General features: G+C 39.2%; 2 protein-coding genes across 2 annotated transcripts; both read right to left on the minus strand.

The window, feature by feature from the left end:
• Positions 1 to 979: 979 nt before the first annotated feature.
• gkup (glucuronokinase with putative uridyl pyrophosphorylase) lies at positions 980 to 13,247 on the minus strand. Its single transcript, XM_062521256.1, has 23 exons — positions 13,083 to 13,247; positions 12,371 to 12,477; positions 11,068 to 11,112; positions 10,813 to 10,966; positions 10,536 to 10,607; positions 10,354 to 10,442; positions 10,082 to 10,238; positions 9,598 to 9,675; positions 9,413 to 9,504; positions 8,998 to 9,103; positions 8,822 to 8,901; positions 8,527 to 8,595; positions 8,351 to 8,411; positions 8,196 to 8,212; positions 7,345 to 7,402; positions 7,020 to 7,112; positions 6,513 to 6,573; positions 6,269 to 6,382; positions 6,112 to 6,169; positions 5,805 to 5,873; positions 4,210 to 4,273; positions 3,767 to 3,838; positions 980 to 3,679 (listed from the first exon to the last, which is right to left on the minus strand). The coding sequence occupies exons 1-23, from the start codon at positions 13,137 to 13,139 to the stop codon at positions 3,602 to 3,604; spliced, it is 1,851 nt and encodes a 616-aa protein (XP_062377240.1). The 5' UTR covers positions 13,140 to 13,247; the 3' UTR covers positions 980 to 3,601.
• Positions 13,248 to 14,758: 1,511 nt separating this feature from the next.
• sdhdb (succinate dehydrogenase complex, subunit D, integral membrane protein b) lies at positions 14,759 to 19,369 on the minus strand. The gene is made up of 4 exons (XM_062521161.1): positions 19,263 to 19,369; positions 18,019 to 18,129; positions 16,887 to 17,037; positions 14,759 to 16,040 (listed from the first exon to the last, which is right to left on the minus strand). The coding sequence occupies exons 1-4, from the start codon at positions 19,309 to 19,311 to the stop codon at positions 15,875 to 15,877; spliced, it is 477 nt and encodes a 158-aa protein (XP_062377145.1). The 5' UTR covers positions 19,312 to 19,369; the 3' UTR covers positions 14,759 to 15,874.
• Between the last annotated feature and the right edge of the window lie 444 nt (positions 19,370 to 19,813).

The following is a 19,813-nucleotide window of genomic DNA, read 5'->3' on the forward strand; positions in this document are numbered from 1 at the left end:
TGTGTCCATCCGAAAAAGAACGTTTTTCTCATCTTGAAGGTTGAATTTACTCAATGGAAACAGTAGGAAGCAACCATCTTTTTGTCTCAGATTAATATGGAACCAAGTTAAACTATCCTTACACTGCAATTGTTTGAAATGTGTGTAAATTTGAAAAGGATAACGGGACTGTAGTTCTTTCACTCGGAATTTACAATATACCTTTACCTTTTTTTTGTTTTTCTGGAAGTTTTTTGCTCAAAATGATGTGTTGTATAAGTATGGTCTAAAACTCTATACAGATTCCCACAGTCAATGGGATAAATGAACAGGAAACAGCCTACTTCCGGAATACTGTATTTTAAGCTCTTTCAGAGGAGGGGCAGGACTGTCGAGCTCTACTGAGAGTTGCTGGACTACCCAAAAGTTAACTGGCGGTTTATAAAGTATACAGTTACGGCCTCCTAAAACGCTGGGGTTGTGTGGACGAAGATGAATAATAAACTTTACCTCTTAAAAAAAAAAAAAAAAAAAATACAGCATTGTGGGGACGGGCCCCTCTGCTAGGAGAGGAGGTACAGTAGGCTACTTACACCAATAAGATGTCAATTGTAATTAAACGTTTATGCAAAGTGATATGTCAATTATTACATTTGAGATTAAGTGCCTTAATTGCTCAAGGGCACAATGGTTGAAGACGGGAATTGAACCCACACCTTTTCAGTCGCTATGGAACTACAGATGCAGTGTGCCTGCGGGCACATTTTGTACACCTCACGCATGTTTTTAATGGTAGACGTTTTGGAGGATTAAGAATATATTAATGTCATACCTGACTTCTCACTACACCTAAATCAGAGTCCACAGATTAGGCTTCAATCATTCAGTTCTAAAAATGACTACATTTAAAAAAATGATTGTTCTGCATATTACACATTTGCTTAAGAGCTCTTGATTCTCCCTTCTCTACAAGTCCAAATGTCTAAGAAATACAATATGCTTTTTAAATGTCGGTAAGAAACACATTTATTGCAGAAATCAGTAAAATACAGTATCGGTTCAGGAAATAATATAGCTTTTTCAAAAACATTATTATATTATTAATTACAGTCACATTTGACACTGAGATTGTTGCATTTAACAGAGTGATTTAACAACTCTCAAGGTCATTCTAATTCTCATTTTTTTATTATAATTAGTTCACATGGAGGGGTCATCACAATTAATTTTCTCTTATTTGGAGTTTTCACACAGCATTTCATTTTTGATCACTGATTCCCATGTGTGGCAGTAGTTTTATCAAATAATTTAAAAACAACACAATATACTTCTTTACTACTTAACAAAATGGCTTCATTTTGATGATATGCAGACTTGAAATAGGCAATACGTCTGTCCATAATGATGCACACTCGCCCAGAGAGTCTGGTATTGCACGATATACAGTATTGGTGGTTCTGACCAAGTAGGTCTTGGTGAATTGAGTGTTCCCATTACGTTTAAAAATGTGAATTATTGTGCTACTTTAAAGACACAATGTTTTCCTGGTGTAAAAGAAAGTTTGCATTTGTTTATAAAGTAGTTTGGTCTACATAATTCCTATAGTTTCAAGAATTCAATTCAAAGCCCTCACGCACTCTGCCCCTCTTGCCCACAGCGGTCCTCTGACGAGAGTCTGTTGCGTCGGCCTTCTACCAAGGTCAGAGTCAAGACTTATTTTGTCTGTGATTCCTTGTTGGTGGAACGATTTACCTAATGCTTTCCTTTCTGGTGGCAGTTTTGGCATTTTCAGAAGGCAATTTAAGACACTATCTGTTTACGTTTTGCTACTAGTCTGTTACTAATTAAAATCAATTAGTATATTACACATTTTATATTTTGATGAGGGCTATCTGACTTTACTTTTTATAAGCATATTTTTGGGCTTTTTTGCTTTTAATCAGATAAGACAGTGAATAGTGACAGGAAGCAAGTGGGAGAGAGAGATGGGATAGGATCAGGAATGGGTCAGATTTGATCCTGGGTCCCCATGGGCACTTGGATCTGTACATGGTATGGGAGCTGTAGCCTGTATCCCCCTACTGTCTGACTACTTTAAACAATAAGTTCTTATTGATAATGTTTATAATTATTGTACGTCCCTTTTAACAAAAATGGGACAGAGGGAATCACCGTCTGCATGGCCTACCTGCTTATGTATTAAGATCACTACAACAGAATGTTGCAGCACGCCTCGTCTTCAATCAGCCAACGAAGACACATGTAACTCCTCTCTTAGTTACTCTCCACTGGCTCCCTATAGTGGCCAGAATTAAATCTCTGTTTGGCCTATAGGACACTGACTGTATCTGCTCCCTGCTATTTGAATTCAATGATTAAGATGTACAGTACATTCCCAACCACCCACTACGATCCTCTGATGTGTTGACCAACTAAAAGCGCTAGGTCAAATTCAAGATTTTTTTCATCAGTGGTTCCACGTTGGTGGAATGAGTTGCAGTCTCCATTCAAATAATAGTTTTGTATCTTTCAAGAGGGGTCTTCAGGCCTATTTGTTCAATATGCACTTGTAATTAAGTGCTTATGGTTTGTGTAATATAGTGTTGCTTTGTTTTCATTAAGCCATTGTCTAAATTGATGCTGTTTTAATATTGCTTAACATGCCATAGTTATTTTTATTATACGATTGATTGAATGACTTTATTGCTTATTTACTATTCTCCCATATTCACTGTTTATTTTCAATAGGTTTGCTTGAATTGATATTGTTTATTGTTTATATTGTTATTCTCCCTTAGTCTGACCAGCTTTTTAATTTGTTCAGAGTTAAATTAATTATAGTATTGTTTTGTTTATTTGTATGTCGCTTTGGACAAAGGCGTCTGCCAAATAGCATAATCGTAAGGTTCCCAAGGGGAAATTCAAAATGAGAGCTCTACATTGTCTATGGTCTAAGATCATCATAAGATTTTCTAATGTTTCTTCATTTGAACTCCTGAGAAATAGCTCTCCTGCTCTCCTTATGTCTCCTACGGGGGCTTTAGGAGAAACAGGTGAAGTCTCAGTAAGAGCTGAGCATTCTTGTGTTTATTTCAAGTAGTAATTCATCTCTGTCTGTATGGCAAGTGAGAGAAGTATTATGTATGGCTCTGGTATTTGCTATTGCTATTTGGTGCACATGCTCTCGTTGACATTATGTGTGTCGATGTGAATTGTAATTACAGTTTCAGTTATTCAGTATGTAATCATACACATTATACAATCCAATAAAGGCAACATGATTTATGTAGATGTCATGTGTTGTGTCCCTGCCCAAACATGTCAAGGTTACATTCAATGGCCTTAACACCATATCCACACATACACTGTATATAAAAAGTAAAATATGAAACATTCATCTAACTGTATAAAAAAACAACACTCCAGCTCTTAGTGCACCTGAGGGTTACTTGGCTGAAATGTGGTATTGGACTGTTGCCAAAACTGCCACACACAATGCCTGCTTTCCTTACAAAATTACACTGCATTTCGTTGAAATCAGCTATCTGCTATTAGCATAATGTGTTCATATCTCATATCTTTGTTGCTAATTACTCACAGATTTAAGGCCATGACTCGTACTCTAAGGACGGGAGGGATCATAAGGAATTATGTTACAAAAAACACAGCCAGCCTCCTGAAAGGCCTTCTTCATCTCCATCTGAAACAGAAACACACTGCGTTAAGTACCAGAGAGCCTAATCAAAGCAAATGTATTAGGGGTCTTTTAAAACGAGCGTGTTAATACCATTTGATCTGGATCCAAACACAGACCGACCACAGCCCCTCCACTGCCAGGAAACTTCACAGACGAACCAAACTGCAGAGCAGACCAGTATGAAGTATGACACATGCTTATGAATAAGGGAGAGCCATTGAAGAAAGCAGGCCATGTTTGCCTCTAAAGACAAGTTCTTTATTCTGTTACACTGATGTATATTTGGACATCTTGCCATGCAGTATGTTGATAACTAAAATTCATTTTCATATATATCACACATTCAGTCAATGTTAATTGATCTAAGAAATTTCTCTCATAGACCACTATTTACATTTACAGTATACAGTATGTACATTATATACAGTTTTTAAGGCATTTGACGATGATCATATAGGAGTTGTCCAAACTCTCTGGGAATTGAACATCTCAGCGGATTGATAAAAAGGCAACAATAAATGTAGTTCACATACCTGTCTTGCTATCTGAATCATCTTAAGATTCCCAGGTCCCAAACAGTCATCAGTGTATATTGACCTGTTGAAAAAATATACAGGATGCATGAACTCGATCAGACCCAATTTTATGTGAAGTAAACATGAACGCATAATATCTGTTTCTGATTGTGGTTTTTTTGCCAATATTCTGGATTTGTTTCCTTGGTGTAACCAGGGCATGGGGTACACTGCAAAAAATAAAATCTAACCAAGTGTTATTGATCTTATATCAAGATCAAACAATCTATGTGGGGTTGTTTCTAGTATGAAGAGACTTACCTAGCAAGTGACTAAATTGTGACTTAATTTAGGAAGACTATTTTAACATTACATTACATTACCAAAGCCACTTACAACATGATAAAACATTTTAGCTTTAAAGAGCACTTCTAACAACAAATAAAAGTGTAATAAGTGCATTAATGAGTGAAACTGTCTGTAGCAGTGCATAGCAGGAGATGTTCTCTGAAGAGCTGGGTTTTCAGACATTTTCTGAAGATTGCTAGGGATGTCCCTGCTCTAGTTGGAACAGATAGTGCGTTCCACCAACGAGGGACGACAGATTTTAAGGAGCCTTATCAACAAATTTACTGAACACACTGCTGGCAGACAGGTTTTCAGGATGAGACGTCTTAAGGAGTCAAACTCTGGTCTTAACACTTGGCTAGATGTTATTAGATAAGCAGTTTTTGCAGAGGGTAATTTGTCACACATTTCTGACACATAACTGCACATGGCCAATTTGTGCGTGATGTGCCACCATAAAAATAATGATCCATTCGCCTGAGGGAACTCAGATATAGAATATGATACACAGAAAACTTCATCATTAAATTATATGGCACAGCGAGTACAGTCATGGCCAAATGAGTGGCTACAGTTATAGTTAATTGAAATAATGCTTTTTTTTCAGGAAAAGTGATGAAATTGAAAGTAAATCTTCTTGGTTCCATGTCTTTAATATGTAAGTACAGGAAGTCTGAAACAATGTTATGCATTGTTTCTTTTATAAAGATTTATAATGATTCTATAAATGTAAAATGGCAATGATGAAAAGATGATGATTTATTGGGTTATAGCAGTATTGCAAACGAACTGTTTCACCTTACAGTACAGAGACATAGTAACACAGAGACATATTCCATCTTGTATTTCAGCCTATTGGAGTTTAATTAGGTCAATCTGTGGTTAAAACATTCTAGGCAACATTGTGTGCATCATCTACAATATTCTGTCAGAAGCAAAGTCTGATTTGCGTTAAACCTGCCATAAAGAATGATGACTATCGTTTACTTCTGCCTGTTTCAAATTATTTCAGAGCATTGTTCTTTATTTATTGAATGGGTTGCAACCAATGTGGCCATGGCTGTGGCTTCTGCTTAAAGGCCACCTTGTGTAGGCCGGCTGACACCCAATCAATCCTCATCTCGACTGAAATTGAGAATTGGTCTAGACATGCTTTGATCACTTTTACTCAATTTACAAGTACCATAAAAAATACGGAATCACATGAAATCTTTTGAAAAGCAACGCAAACATATTTCTCAAAGGAAGAAATGCAGGGGTCCTACCTCCTTAGCTCGAGGTTCTTGTCCATTAACTGAGCCAGCATTGCCCAGTCCTTGCTTTGTATGGCAGACCTGAATGAGCAATCGATAAATGATAGAATCTCTCATCATCTGGAGAAATGTAGATACAAATAATATTATGGCTTGAGAATAATAAAGTATATATGGCTTTCTTATCTGAAAAAGTGCACTAACAGCCAATAGACATGTTTTTCATCAATGCTAGATAGCCTGCAATCTGACTGACATTGAAGAATGATATGAAGATGTCAGGGACAACAGAGAAGCCGAGTGTACAGCCAATACAAACCTTGCTTGGTCAGTTAGCTCAGCAAAAGACTTCATGGCTTCAATAACTTCAGTCTCTCCTATCCGAAAAATGAAGAGGGGGGGGGGGGGGATCAGTAATACAGGTCTGGTTCATAGAAACCTCTGAATTGAAGTATTTTACTCTGACTGAAATGTACCATTAAGCCATCGCTGTCGAACATTGCTGTGTATTCGGCCTGAATCGCTGGGATCTCCCAAATAGGCCAACCAGAAAGGTGGAAGACACTCCATGTTCATGCCGATGTACTCTCCTATTCATCAGAAACACACAGTAAGACTCGCACCATAAAGGGCCATTTCACCATTTAGATGCAGTTTACATCTAGATGAGTGTGTACAGTGCAGACATGCTAGAGTTAAAGAGCATTCATAAAAACGTACCATATCCCTTTGCATCCATCAGCTGTTTACTGAAATCCATGTACACCAGTCCTTCATAGACCTATGACAAAACACATTTACATCACATTTATTCAATCAGCAGACGCTTTTATCCTAAATGACTTATGTCAATTACATTACAGAACAACTCAGAGTTGAGTGGCTTAGTCCTTAGCCACTACGCTAACACCTTACACAGGTAAGGTCAGTGAACTATGTGCACCTGTGATATCTAACCACAAAGATACAGTAAATGGTTGGGGAGTCTTTTTGACTTTTTGGTTCCGTGTAATAATTGAACGATCATGAAAATTTATCCCAACTGATGATCATCATATTTCTCCACATAAGAGTGGGTTGTCCAATACCAATGGGAACGTGCCCACACTGCTCAAGCGTCTGACACAGTCAAAAGTAAAGAACATATTTACAATAGTCTCTCTCTAACTGGCACAAATGTTTACTTTGACCGGTCATTGAACATAAAATATAAACTTCATATGTCACCTGAACCACCCTGTCCTGGAGTCCAGCAGTGATGAAGAGTTCATCGGTCTCAACGTTTAAGATGAAGTTGGCCCTCACTGGTTTAGGGAGGTCCTGACAATAGAAGAAGCAAACAAGATGCATGCATAATCATTATGTGCATTCATTTTTTAATACAGGCATTATTATCAAAATGTCTTACTGTAACTGGTCTTCACAGTTAATATAAACACTACAGTGCAGTCGCTTAATTAAGACCACAAAATGTTTCGACAAAGAAAACTGAAGTCTAAAGCGCCACCCAGTGGCTGTAAATATAATGCAACAACAGCAGCCTAACACTTACAATATCTGTAATGTTGTAGAATTTCATCAGGCACTTCAGGGTTGCAGACACAATGGCACTTGCAAAGGGAAGATGAAAGTATGATTGTTAAACACACAAGGAAAGTGTGAAAGGTACACAACAGGATTGCATTTCTTACTTCAAATACAGCAGCCATACCCCTGTTATTGCCAATTCAATGAGCAGGCATGCTTATCAAAGTTATACTTGTGCGTACTGTACGTGTATATTCACAAACCTGCCAAACCTGCTGGTTACACATATTTCTATATGAACCAGCCCTGTTATTAGCTAGACACTAGAACAGCTTTAGCACCGAAGAGATAATTACCCAGAGGGACAAAAGCTGACTGATGTTTTATATAGCAAAGACAACTTCAAAACAAAACAGTAAAAACCTCACTACACTGATATATTTGATGATGGCGAAAGCCTTAAGGTCATCTTATGGCAACAATAATCCTTGTCTGCTTCAATCAGTCATCGTCCATGCAACTGTCTTATAGCCATCACTGATGAGCATCCCCAATTAGAATAGCTGGTAACTAAGCCGTAGTAAGTACATAAGTAAGTAACAGGCAGACTACACAGGGCTGATAACCAAAGCAAACCGAAAAGTTTGCAGAGCATCTGCTGCAACATTTAACTTCCATTGTAATCAATGGAACCGGTTACGCCATAGATGATAGTGGCATGTACGTTTGAAAAAGTTAGACCGGTCTTCTAAAACTATTTCTACGCTTTGCAAATGTATCACTAGCGGACCCGGTGTAACCCAGGCCTGAGTCAGTAAGAAGCCTCCGGAAGCCTGACGAAATGACCTTTGAGAAATCACAGTTCAGAGTACTTACCTACTTCCAGCAAGTCCCTACATAAGAACAGAAAACAGATGACAAGGATAAAAAATGGGTCACAATACTCCTGAATATTCATCAAAGGCAAGCAGAGTTTTCATTACATATAACATAAACAGTGTCTAACCATCAGAAAGAAGTACAGCACTCACCACCTGCCGTGGGATGTTTGTGTCATACTTGAGAGTAAAATTCTGCTTTCGCAAAGCAATTCTGGAAAAAAATGGTGATTCAAACGCATGTCAAAGACTGAGTCTGATAGGCCAAGGAGTTGTGTCACTAAAATTAATTCCGGAGAACAAATAATAAAAATCATACAATTTCTTACCCTTGTTTGGAGCAGAATTGATAAAATTTCTTGCAAGTAGCCTGTAGTAAGCGAAGACCTCCCAGGTACCTAGAGAGCAAACAACAGGGAAGCCTATTAGGCACTGTCCAGGACTTGATGCAAACCACCACACTGTCTTCCATGCAACCAGGGACATTCTGCACTAGCTTCAGTGCAGTAATTAATTGTCTTATTGCAGTTAACAATGGATGCCAGTTTGTCTTGACAATTCGGCATAGATATAGTGATGGAGCAGGAGCTTAGTAATAAGTAGTTGTAAGTGATGTGTGCTAACCCTTCTTTTCTGCTGATGTGGTAGAGGTCCTGCAGACTGCCAAATTCTGTGGGGTCATTGAGTGGATGAGGAAGAAGGACCTACGGTTCATACAGAAAACAACAGCAGATATTGCAGAAAAAGAAATCGGTCATAAGTATTAATAAGACAAATAGAGGACTGGATGTTCTCATTACCAGAGTCTGGCTTTCCAGAAGCGTGACCTCGGCCCAGAAGTTAGAGATGGACATGGCAATTGTTTTGCCATGGAAACCATCTGAAGGGTTCCCCATAAGTCCAACTCTGTGATTGGGCAATGCAGCTCATCAGTATGGTCACAGGGTGAATCATTTGGCTTGTAAATGTGTTATAATTTTGGCATGTAAATGTGTTATAATCTTCATGTTGATAAATGTACTTCGGAAAGTAGAAGTACAATTGAAAACCTTTGGAAATTTTAGAAAACCTTGGAAACCTTGGAAAACTTTGGAAATCAGTGGAAACTTACTCAAAACCTTGGGAAACTTACAAAACATTGACTAAAATGGCTGCACTTTTATGATATTCCAACATTTTCCACTTCAAGAGGAACGTGAGAGTAGCACTAGTTACCTGGCAAATGAACGGCACATAATGGGCTTGACAGGAGGCTCTCTCTGCTTGGCAGAATAGTGGGCCAACCATTTGGCATATTCTGACAGCCCCTGTAACGTGTTGAAATATGAGCATCGTGTTTTGACAATGATAAGCATGCATGTGATCAATGATGTGATTGGTGACCCTAATGAGCTACACACCACTTGGCCAATGAGCTGAAACCCGGTGGGGAGCTTCATGCCGAACACGGGCATCTCCTGGATGTTGATGAACCACTCCTGTAGTGAAAGCACATCAGGTGCAGTGTTGAATCAGTACATTGGTTTGGACTATGCATTTAGATGAGATGGTGGCAATCAAACCACAAGTAGTATCAACTATTGGAGTGTCATAGAATAACGAGTGAATCTGTTCTAATTGGCGACTATTTCCCCTGTGAGCAATATGTGTTATTATAATTATGGTAATGATATTTACACATTTTTCTTTTCCTGACATTTTTACATGTATTCATCTATAAAAATGTATATGACCAGATACAAATTTGCATCAACTGTGTGACATCATCACATACAATATAGATCAAATTCTCCAGCAGACTCTGAAGGCAAAAAGGGGGTCCAACCGGTACCAGCAAGATTTACCTGTAAGTACAGTATATAGATAGTACATATTTAGACTGACCCAAAACTTCCCCATGGTGCGGGCATTGATGTCCGGGGTTTTGGAGAGGAACTCTGACAGGTAGGGGAGCGTCTCCTTCTGTAGGCAGTAGAAGACCACGCTGGCCAACCGAGACGATGTCTGGCCCTCAGGCGGCTTCTCCAGGAAGCATGTGATCCTGGCAGATACAGAGAGAGCAACATAGTGAATTCTCGCTGTCCTGCTTTCACCCACAACTAAACTGGAGATAGTGATCGTTGTCTGCGACTGCGACATCATTTCTCTCCACTCACCTGTGTGTGTCTGGGCACACCTCCACAATGCCACGGGAGTTGCTTTTCTCGCTCTCTTCCAGTTCATAGTATATTACCAGGTCTCCTGGCTACCAAGAAGAGAGACAACCATGTTGTAAAGCCCACTTCCATGTTCCATGTTCTATGTTTCGGTAGAAAAGGACCCCCCCCCCCCCACCTACCTTCGATCTATAGAACCGGACCACTTGTGCTATATCAAAGTTCTGGTCAGCACAGAGCATGTCTCCAGCAATCTTCAGGACAAAAATAAAAAACACATACGTATACATAATTTGTTAACAACATAAACAAACAAAACAAATCCAACAAATCCAAAACAACTTAAAATGGATTGTTAACACTCTCTTTGGGCCTTTAAATAACAGTTTGAAGCACTACAGTGTATGTGTATTCCAAAGGAGTATTTCAGCATCATTTCAGTCTGCAACTGCAACTTACCACCATGATGTCATCTTTGAGTCCACGGCTTCGAATGGCTAACTCAAGGTCAGCCACAGCACCGAGACGATCTTCTAACGTGGTGCTCCCGTCATTTACCAAGTTCTCCACCGGAAAATCATTAGCTGTTGCCCAGCGCTCGTAATGTTTGTACCTAAATTAAGAAAGTTATTTTTGTCTCAAATTGCAATTCTAACTTCCAAAAAATGTATGCATTTAAATAGATCATTTAAATAGATTATTATCAAATCTCACTTGTCTGCATTTGTGACCAGATACACTTCAGTGAACAACTGTCTCCTGTAAAGAAACAATAATATAAAAACAGAATGTGCTTATTCAAATAGCAATACATTATTGTAATACCGTAATAAAAGAACAAGACAAAAGACCAGTAAACTACATTAAATATCAAAACAGGCCTCCACCTTCTGCTTTTAATCATATTGTTTGCCCATTCACACGTGTCCAAAATGCCCTTTAAAATATAGTGAACTTTTCACATATTTCCTTTGACAGCAGCACCCAATTAGTCTTTCTGTCATTTCACAGAGGTCATTAAAGCTTTTGTGTCTTATCTCTCAACTAACACAAATTTGCATCATCCTCATGAGCACAGGACATGCCATGGGGCATTCACGCAGGTTTGTATGAATTAAGTTTATCATTAAAAAGGTCATTCAACATGCTGTGCACTTTCTGTATTTTGGAAGATTCACAATTTGGTTAAGACTTTGATGATTCCACCTCTTGTATTACAAGAAATTCTGCATTCTGACAAAATATTCTGTTCCGCAGCATTCCATGCTGAATCGGGTGAACCCAGATATTTAGCCGACAACACAGTCATCACACCGGTGTGTGACAGTGTCAGCTGAAGTGGAAGTATGAACGGTATGCTTTCATGATCTCACTACATCTTCAGCACCATAGCACATTGTGCCATCCCCCGCCTCCCGCCCCTCCAACATTTCCACCTGGAAACTTCACTACACTCGTACCACAGTTGTAAATAAATGTGCTCAGAATTAGTGTCTCTAGCCAACACCTTTCTGCACTCTGTCATAATACTATCAGCTTAAATCTGGGTAAAGGGTGGTGTTGAGCAGTGCATACAGGGCAAAGTCTGACTCAGAGGCACTCACTAGCAGAAAACATTCACAAGATATTAACCCGGGCCTTATATGTCTTTGCATGACACAAATACAAGGTTAGCAATGGAAGAGCTTATACCATGCGGTTTCCACTTCACAGTGCTCCACTGTGAAGTGGAAACAGCATGGTACACTTCATCTGGCTCTAAATGACCTTTCAACCACTTCTCACACTGTATACTACAATGTGAATGACAAATGACAAGTAGGCCACTCCAAAAAAAAAACAAGAACTCTATGTAGCCTATTCATGGGTTTCATCAGGTCCCGGGTTGTATTATCAAGCACCATGCAGTCTATATTGGAAAATCATGGTGCTTAATTGTAGGCTATACACCTGTGGAAAGGAACCTGATGAAACCCATGAATTGGTAGTCTGAGGAAGAAATTCCAACATAACTCACGTGTTTACAGTTTCCCACCAAAAATCCAGGATTTTCTTTCCTCCGACCCCAGGGAGCAGGGCCTTGGGAACTCCGGTCAGGTGACCATACAAACCAGTGTCATCATTCTATCAAAACAGTGAAACTTCACGTTTATAAAATAGGCCTACTCAAAAGTGCATTATTAGTCAGTGTTTTAAATCAGCATGCTGTTTCATTAAGTTAAAAGGTTTGGTGGTCGGGAGTATTTCACCACTGACTGTGTCAAGCTGGCAAATCCTGCTGCTGTGTGGGTGGGTACCACTATGAAGTCCAGCATTGAGTTGGCTAATTTCTCAGAACCTTAGCTAGCCTACATCATAGAGGATTAGACTATCGTAATCCCACTTGATCAACTATTGCAGTTTCCCCTCGTGACTGACTGAGCTGTGGAATTAATTCGAAACTTCCTGGATCTGCTCAATTGTAAATGTAATTCGCAGTCTTTCACACACAGACTTGATGAAGTGAATTGTGATCTCGTGTCAGTCAGACTGACATCTCAGTGCATGCGCATGAACAAGCACAGCACAGTGCTTAACACAACTAATCTTAAAGTGATTTCGCAAAAGAACTGTTTACAAATTTTAAATAACCCTACAGTGGTTTAAGGAGAACATGGAAGCATGTTGCAAACAGTGTACACAAGTGCAGATGGCTTCTGTTTTTAACCGCAGCACTTATAGCTACATACCTTCAACTGTGACTGTAAAACCGTGTCATGTCCAGCAACTAATAAAATGCAGATCATCGTTGCGTTTCAGTAAGCTGTGAATGAATGAACGCTTGATTATGTTACATTGTAGCAGCATCCGATACAAACTCGAACTCTCACCACGTCACCAAGTATCGTTTTTGACCGCTTCAGGGTGAGTTCACATTCAAATGTGCCATAATAAAAGGCTTTCCGCTTTGTTGTCAAAGTAAAAGCACACCTTTCCTGTAGCATGTAGACTATAATCTACAGTGTAGAGGTGTGTGTGGAGAAGACAACAAAAATACATAACTCGAAAATATAAAACTCAAAAATATAAAACTTAAAAAAATACAAAACCATAAAGTAAATCTGGAATGGAGAATTTAGGAGCATATGGTCCACACAAATCTCTGGTTTCAATCATTGCATTAGCCTGGCTATCGCCAGACTAGCTCAATTTTTTAAGATTGATCATTAGTCTGGGGCGTCTGCGCTGAATTTCTACTGCACAAGAGGCCTGATCAATGGGCACAGCTCTGTACTATGTTCTGCTCTGTATGCATTTGAATAGTCCTTCATCCAATCAGACCAACGATCTGCATAAGCCCATTTGTGATTGGTTCCAGCAAACGTGGACAGGAAGCAGGAGAGATAAATGAGCAGGTTTCCAGCCTGAGCCGCAGGGCGAAATCCAATCGCCAGCAGATTGGGCTGGGTTAACCCAGTCTAGTAATGCCTCACTTCCATTACTAAAATACTAGCCTAATGAAGCCAGGTTTGGGTCTACTCCATCAGCAACTGATAAGAGTAACACAGCTATAGGCCTAGACTACACATAAAACACAGTTCTATTTCATAGGGCATTCTTAGAATATTAGGGCAACTCTACAGGAGCTTGCCCAATGACAGACTTTCATAATCATACGGTTAACTGTTTAGTGTTGTTAAACCAGTCCAATGCCCAAAGAGCTCAAAATAATGGTATTGGTAGTATGTAACGAACTAGCTGCAAACAGAGAAGTAAGGTTGACCGCACTCACATGAAGTTATAGTTGTTCCACAAGTCAGATGTATGAATTATGAGTTCCTGCTCATGCATACACTTGCAAAATGCAGTAAGGGCCTGTGGCGATTAAAGAGCTGGGCTTTCATACGGTTGCCTGAAAATTAGAGATTTTAATTCCCAGCCGCCTCCATAGTGCCCTTGAGCAAGTTGCTCCAGGGAGTCTGGCCCCTGATATCCTTAATAAGCCTGATAAACCTCCAGTCAGATAAATAAAGAGATAAAGAATGTCATCACCATCATACCCAATAAAACTTCATGTTACATTATGGCACAAGGACACCCCCACCCACACTGTAAGTAACATTTATAGACATGATTTAAAGACTTTCCCAGAATATGTGATGACAATAAATGTGAAATCTTTGTGGGAATCACATCTGAAACAACACAAAACTCCAATCTCCTGGCTCTAGATGCACAATAAGTATGTGTTCTCTGCATGGAAGATGATCCCCAGGTGACCATTTCGGTGAAGTGCTTTTTTATTGTCATGACAATCGGTGCACAGATATCATATTAGAGCACTTGAACTACATACAGTTTAGCATGAAAGGTTTGTTCAATGATGCTGTAATTTAACAAGAAAGAACTACAGCTCATCCAAAAATTTGGCATGAAAGTCATGGCTATTTATTGAGGAAAGCAAAAAAATATGTAAGACCAACACAATTTTTAAGCTGCTCGGTGTGTCTTACTATTAGCCAAAGCTAGTTTGTGCGTAGATACAACAGGTGTGATTAATGGCACTGCTGAATTCAACTGCTTCTGTACTACAACCACAGCTGGACTCAATTATCCTGGAGTTAAACAGTTGCTCATGGGTAAGCAATATGAAGACCTAGTATCAATCAGAAATATTACAACATATTTTGAACTGATTTCTGCCAGCACAACAATGACATGGGCCTGAGTTGAAGATGTATGGGGTGAGACGCTTCCTCTTATGACATCCTATACAAACAGGTGTTCTATCCAGAGACAAGGAGACTAAGAAAAAAGACATTTGTTACAACAGAACTCTGATGTGAGATGGGCAAACTTCAGTAGAATATTCCCTTATATTAACAAAAAAAAACAGGACTTGCAGTCTTTCAGTGACAATATTGCTGTATCTGCCAACCAAATGCTTGACACTAGCATCCGTCTTGTTTAGGGACTGGAGAAGAAGAACATACATACTCTTCACGATAATAAATAAGTCAAACATTCAAGACGTAGACTGACTTGACTAACTGTAAAGATATCAATAAGTAATCATGGACCACTGATCCTGAAAATTACCATTAGGTCTGCATGCTGTTTCTCTGGTAAACAGGTCTGAAACAAAGAAACACTAGTGGGAAAAATATGGAGTTTAAATTCTTGTGGACACCAAGCTGAATTAGACGTCTTCCTTTAAATTGAAAGGATTAATAACAATAGGATTCCTCCCTTGGCAGACAAAGCAATAAAAGGAAGATTCATCTTGCCTCCACAGTAATAGAGAGTGGACTAGATTTTCACTGAACTTGTGTGAGGGAACCAAAGGAAGTTCTTTCCTGGAAGCAGAAATGTTCACCATGACATACAATTAGAAATACTTATGAATCATCATCAATCACTTTGTCAGAAATTATATATTTATATAATTTACATATCCCATAAAGCACACATTCAGCTGGAACAAGATCACAAAAGTCCACGTGCCCAAATGTTCCCCAAATATATACAGTCTCAAGTCCATTTATTTACTCCACAGGAGGGCGATAGCTTTGCAGATGCCCACATCGTTGTAGTTGAAGTAGCAGAGACCAGCAAATGTAATCGAGGACACCATGAATAAAGTAGCATTTGCCATCTTGATCTTAGCGTCTCCATGAACGTAGTCTGTTAATACTTGGCCCACTCCCCTGGGAAGAAAAAAAAAAAAAGACATTCTGATTAAACTACCAATCCAAGCCCTGTCTTTCATGATTTGCCAAGTAGGCTACATACATATACACTGCAGGTAATTCACAATCCCAACTTTAGCAAACTCTTTAGAGCCTAGGAATCAGCCAACATTAAACAGCATATGGATTAGATGGGTCTGTCCCTTCAGAGCAGGCTGATTGTCCAGAGAAGCTTTGATGAGTATTTAATAACGCAGGCTCTGCTAAGAGAGAATTAGCTGGCCCCATGACAGGGATTTGGGGACTAGAACAGTCACTTCTGCTTAGTGTTGACATTTCAATTAAGCAGGTTCCTGTGGGTTTAATGACAGACTATATAGAGCTTGGAGATCTGTTAACGTAACAAGACATAACGTGAATTCCATTTAAAGGGAGAAAAAAAGAAAGAGACATTCTAACTAAGCTGCACAATTTACAAGTTCAGAAAGTGACTAGTTATATAGCAGGATTTATTTCACCAAATTAGTAGAAGCACAAATTGGCCTATGGAGCAACTCAATGGGCTGGATATAAAAATAAACAAATATGTTCTTTTTATAGACCCTTTCAATATGTTCTCAGAGGGTTTCTGGTGGAAAACAAACACAGATACTGTGATATTAAAAAGAATCAGAGAGCGTAATGCTCTACAAAATGTTGACTTAAAAATTAGTCTCGTTTGTTTGTTTATCGATATATATATTTATTTCCCCTAGTTGTGCTCAATGTTGTTTACTATGCCACCAGAAATTACTTAGAAATGCACATGTTTGCAGTTGAAAGGGTCTATGGGAAATAACTAAGTCAGGTCACTTATGGTCATACCAGTGTCCATGGAGGGCTAGTGCTGCAGCCAGAGGATAGTCGACGAGAGGACCAGGGTAGAAGTAGGCCAGGGGGCCCATGCCCAGCAGCGCTATGCTCAGAATTCGCTCTGCTGTCCAGTGCAGAGACGCAGCATTGGAACCAGACCCAGCTGTATTGGTTAGCAGAGACACAAAACATAGGTCAATAAACCTAGAGCCAGCTGTATTCGTTAGCAAAAATGCAAAAATGCAAAAAAAGAAAAGGTAATTCAGCCAGATCATGCAGTAGTGGTTAGCAAAAAAGCTAAATAAAAAGGTCATTAAACTTAGACCCAGCTGTATTGGTTAGCAAAAACACGCACACACAAATAAACATTAATCCTAGACCCAACTGCATTGGTTATCAGCATTAATGCAAAACAAACAAACAAAAGAAAATCATTAGATAGTTGCATTTTGCTAGTTTATCAGTCTATGTATAGTTATACACTACACATCGAGGGGTCTAAGACACTGTTGATATATTGTTTAATCTCAAAATGTTTTAGAGATACTAAAGTACAGTATTCAAGCCTCATACATAACATCTGGACAGGGCCTGTGGGACTGTGAAGACACCCCACGATACTAAACATGGAGTGTACAAAATATGTCTCCCTTCAGTTCATAAAAAAAGCTTCCTTCAAAGTGTACAATGTAACCGGCAGTTTTGAACCAGTGCACTTTTAAACTGACCCATATACCATTCCAGCCAATCTAAATGTTCATTCAGAACACTGAAGACAGAGTTACAATCTGACTGGCTGTTGATCACAATGTCAATATCCTTTATCAAGAAATGTGGACTGTACCTTTATAAATGAAGTTCATGTATTGACATTATACAAATACCAAAGATTCTTCTTATTTTCAGTGAAATGCATCATGTCTGCCTGGTAACATTTCTAAATAGTTACATCACAACCCTAGATTATCAGGATGCTGATGAGAGCAGACATGACAATCATAACTATAAAAAACAATTGCACAGATATGAACAAGCACCAAAGCCTAACCTTAAACAAAGTCATAAAGACACTTGATAAATCCCCTGCACAAGTGATATTACTCTGTCAAACCCACAAGTAGTACTTGCTTTGTACGTTACGCACCATAACTTGGAGTTGATGTATGTATCCGTGCTGTCAAAAGATGAGGTCGCTCTGCATCCTTCTGTTGTCCGACCAGTGGTCGTGCGCCGAGAACGCTACGAAGGAGGAGCGCTGTGAGGAAAAACATGAAGATATCAATCTACAGTATATGATTTCCAGGCATTTATGGTGTGGCCATAAAGAACACAGAGACCAAAAGATAATGCTGACACTAGATTCTCTCTATTGATAGTGAGTGAGTGACATGTGGAACCTGTTCACCTAAATACAAATAAGGTAGACATTTGGTAAAAGTGATTTTCAACATCCATGCGATATGAAGCAGATTCAAGTCCTAAGGTTGCTAGCTCAATTTACACTACACAGCCCAGAAGATAGCTAGTTTAGGCTATACCTATCGCCAGACTTCTTACTGGCTTCGTTCACTGCGGAGAGATAAAGCGGGCTGACTGGTCACTAGCACTACACATCTCCTGTGAGGTTAGGTGGGATCTTATTTCCGACACAAAAATAACTTCAGAAATAGTTTTCAGGTTGTAGGTCAGTTGACTTCACACTGATATTTACCAAGCTAACGCTAGTCGGTCACTTCTTCAGATGGACTTTCTAGGGATCTGGGTACGCTAAGACATGCTAACGTTACCTCAAGGTTAACGTTAACGTTAGCTGTTGATAGCTCAGATAACATTCGTTTTTCTCGTTACACAAGGAAACTGATGTTACCTAACAAATAACGTTATATAGTTTGGCATTAGCGTAGCCAGTCCAAATAAACTACACGTTTTAAAACATGCCCTATTCACCTTACTAGCCGACGTTAGCTAGCACAACAACTTTCCAAGCACATGAAACAAGTGATGTCACCGTGGCTACAGACCAACGTATGATTCATACTGCTACAAACATTCATTAGCAGTAGACTAGCGTTAGATAGACAAGGTCCAATTCTGTCCCATTTATTTTTCGCCTGCTCATGGTTGGGAACAAACTAAGCAAAGAGAAATACCACACCACCACAAATGTAGCTTTCCGCTAACTGATGCGACTGAAAAGCCGGGTGTAACGTTGCTATCCTACACACGTCAACTTCGGTATGAACATGACTTCAGACACAAGCTAATGTTAGCACTGCAACACCAGTTATGTGCCGCATATGAAGTTTGTGTAGCAGAGTTTCAGTAATATGATTACTAACCATTTCAATCCAATAGACAGAACTGATGTTAAATATAAGCAATACTTACGATTAACTCCTCTGTGACAGATAGATCCGAGTCTGACTAGGGCCGCCATGACGATCCCACTAACCAAGGTCAAGGCTCACCCGGAAGTATTAGTGCTACACCCTCCACAAAGATATAATAATTTGTAAGAGATAAGTTACGACACAGCCCTGTTGTTGTATTGAGATCTTTGTTGTATTACAACTACTGTAGGGCAGGCTGCTCCTACTGTATGTGCACATGCACTCACAGTAAAATTAATCCATAGCCTTAATGCATTTGTCAATAACATATTCTGCCCAAGTAAAAACACATGTTTACTTGAAAATATTAAATATGACTGAAAACATAGTCACCGTTGAGATTATTATTAGCCTACTGTTGTTGACTTAGAAAGCCAAAGGGAGGAGCCCTACCTACCCTTTTAGTAAATGGCTTAAGACATGAAAATAAATGTGTAACGTTGCTCCGCACTGTTTTAAGATCTGTGAAAAGAAAGGGCATTTGAGGAGAGAGGATATTGTTTGTGAGCCTTCAAGACGCAAGGCCTATCGTTTGACCTACTGTATGGG

The sequence above is a fragment of the Sardina pilchardus genome, chromosome 19 (genome assembly GCF_963854185.1).
Source record: "Sardina pilchardus chromosome 19, fSarPil1.1, whole genome shotgun sequence".
NCBI classification, from domain to species: domain Eukaryota; kingdom Metazoa; phylum Chordata; class Actinopteri; order Clupeiformes; family Clupeidae; genus Sardina; species Sardina pilchardus.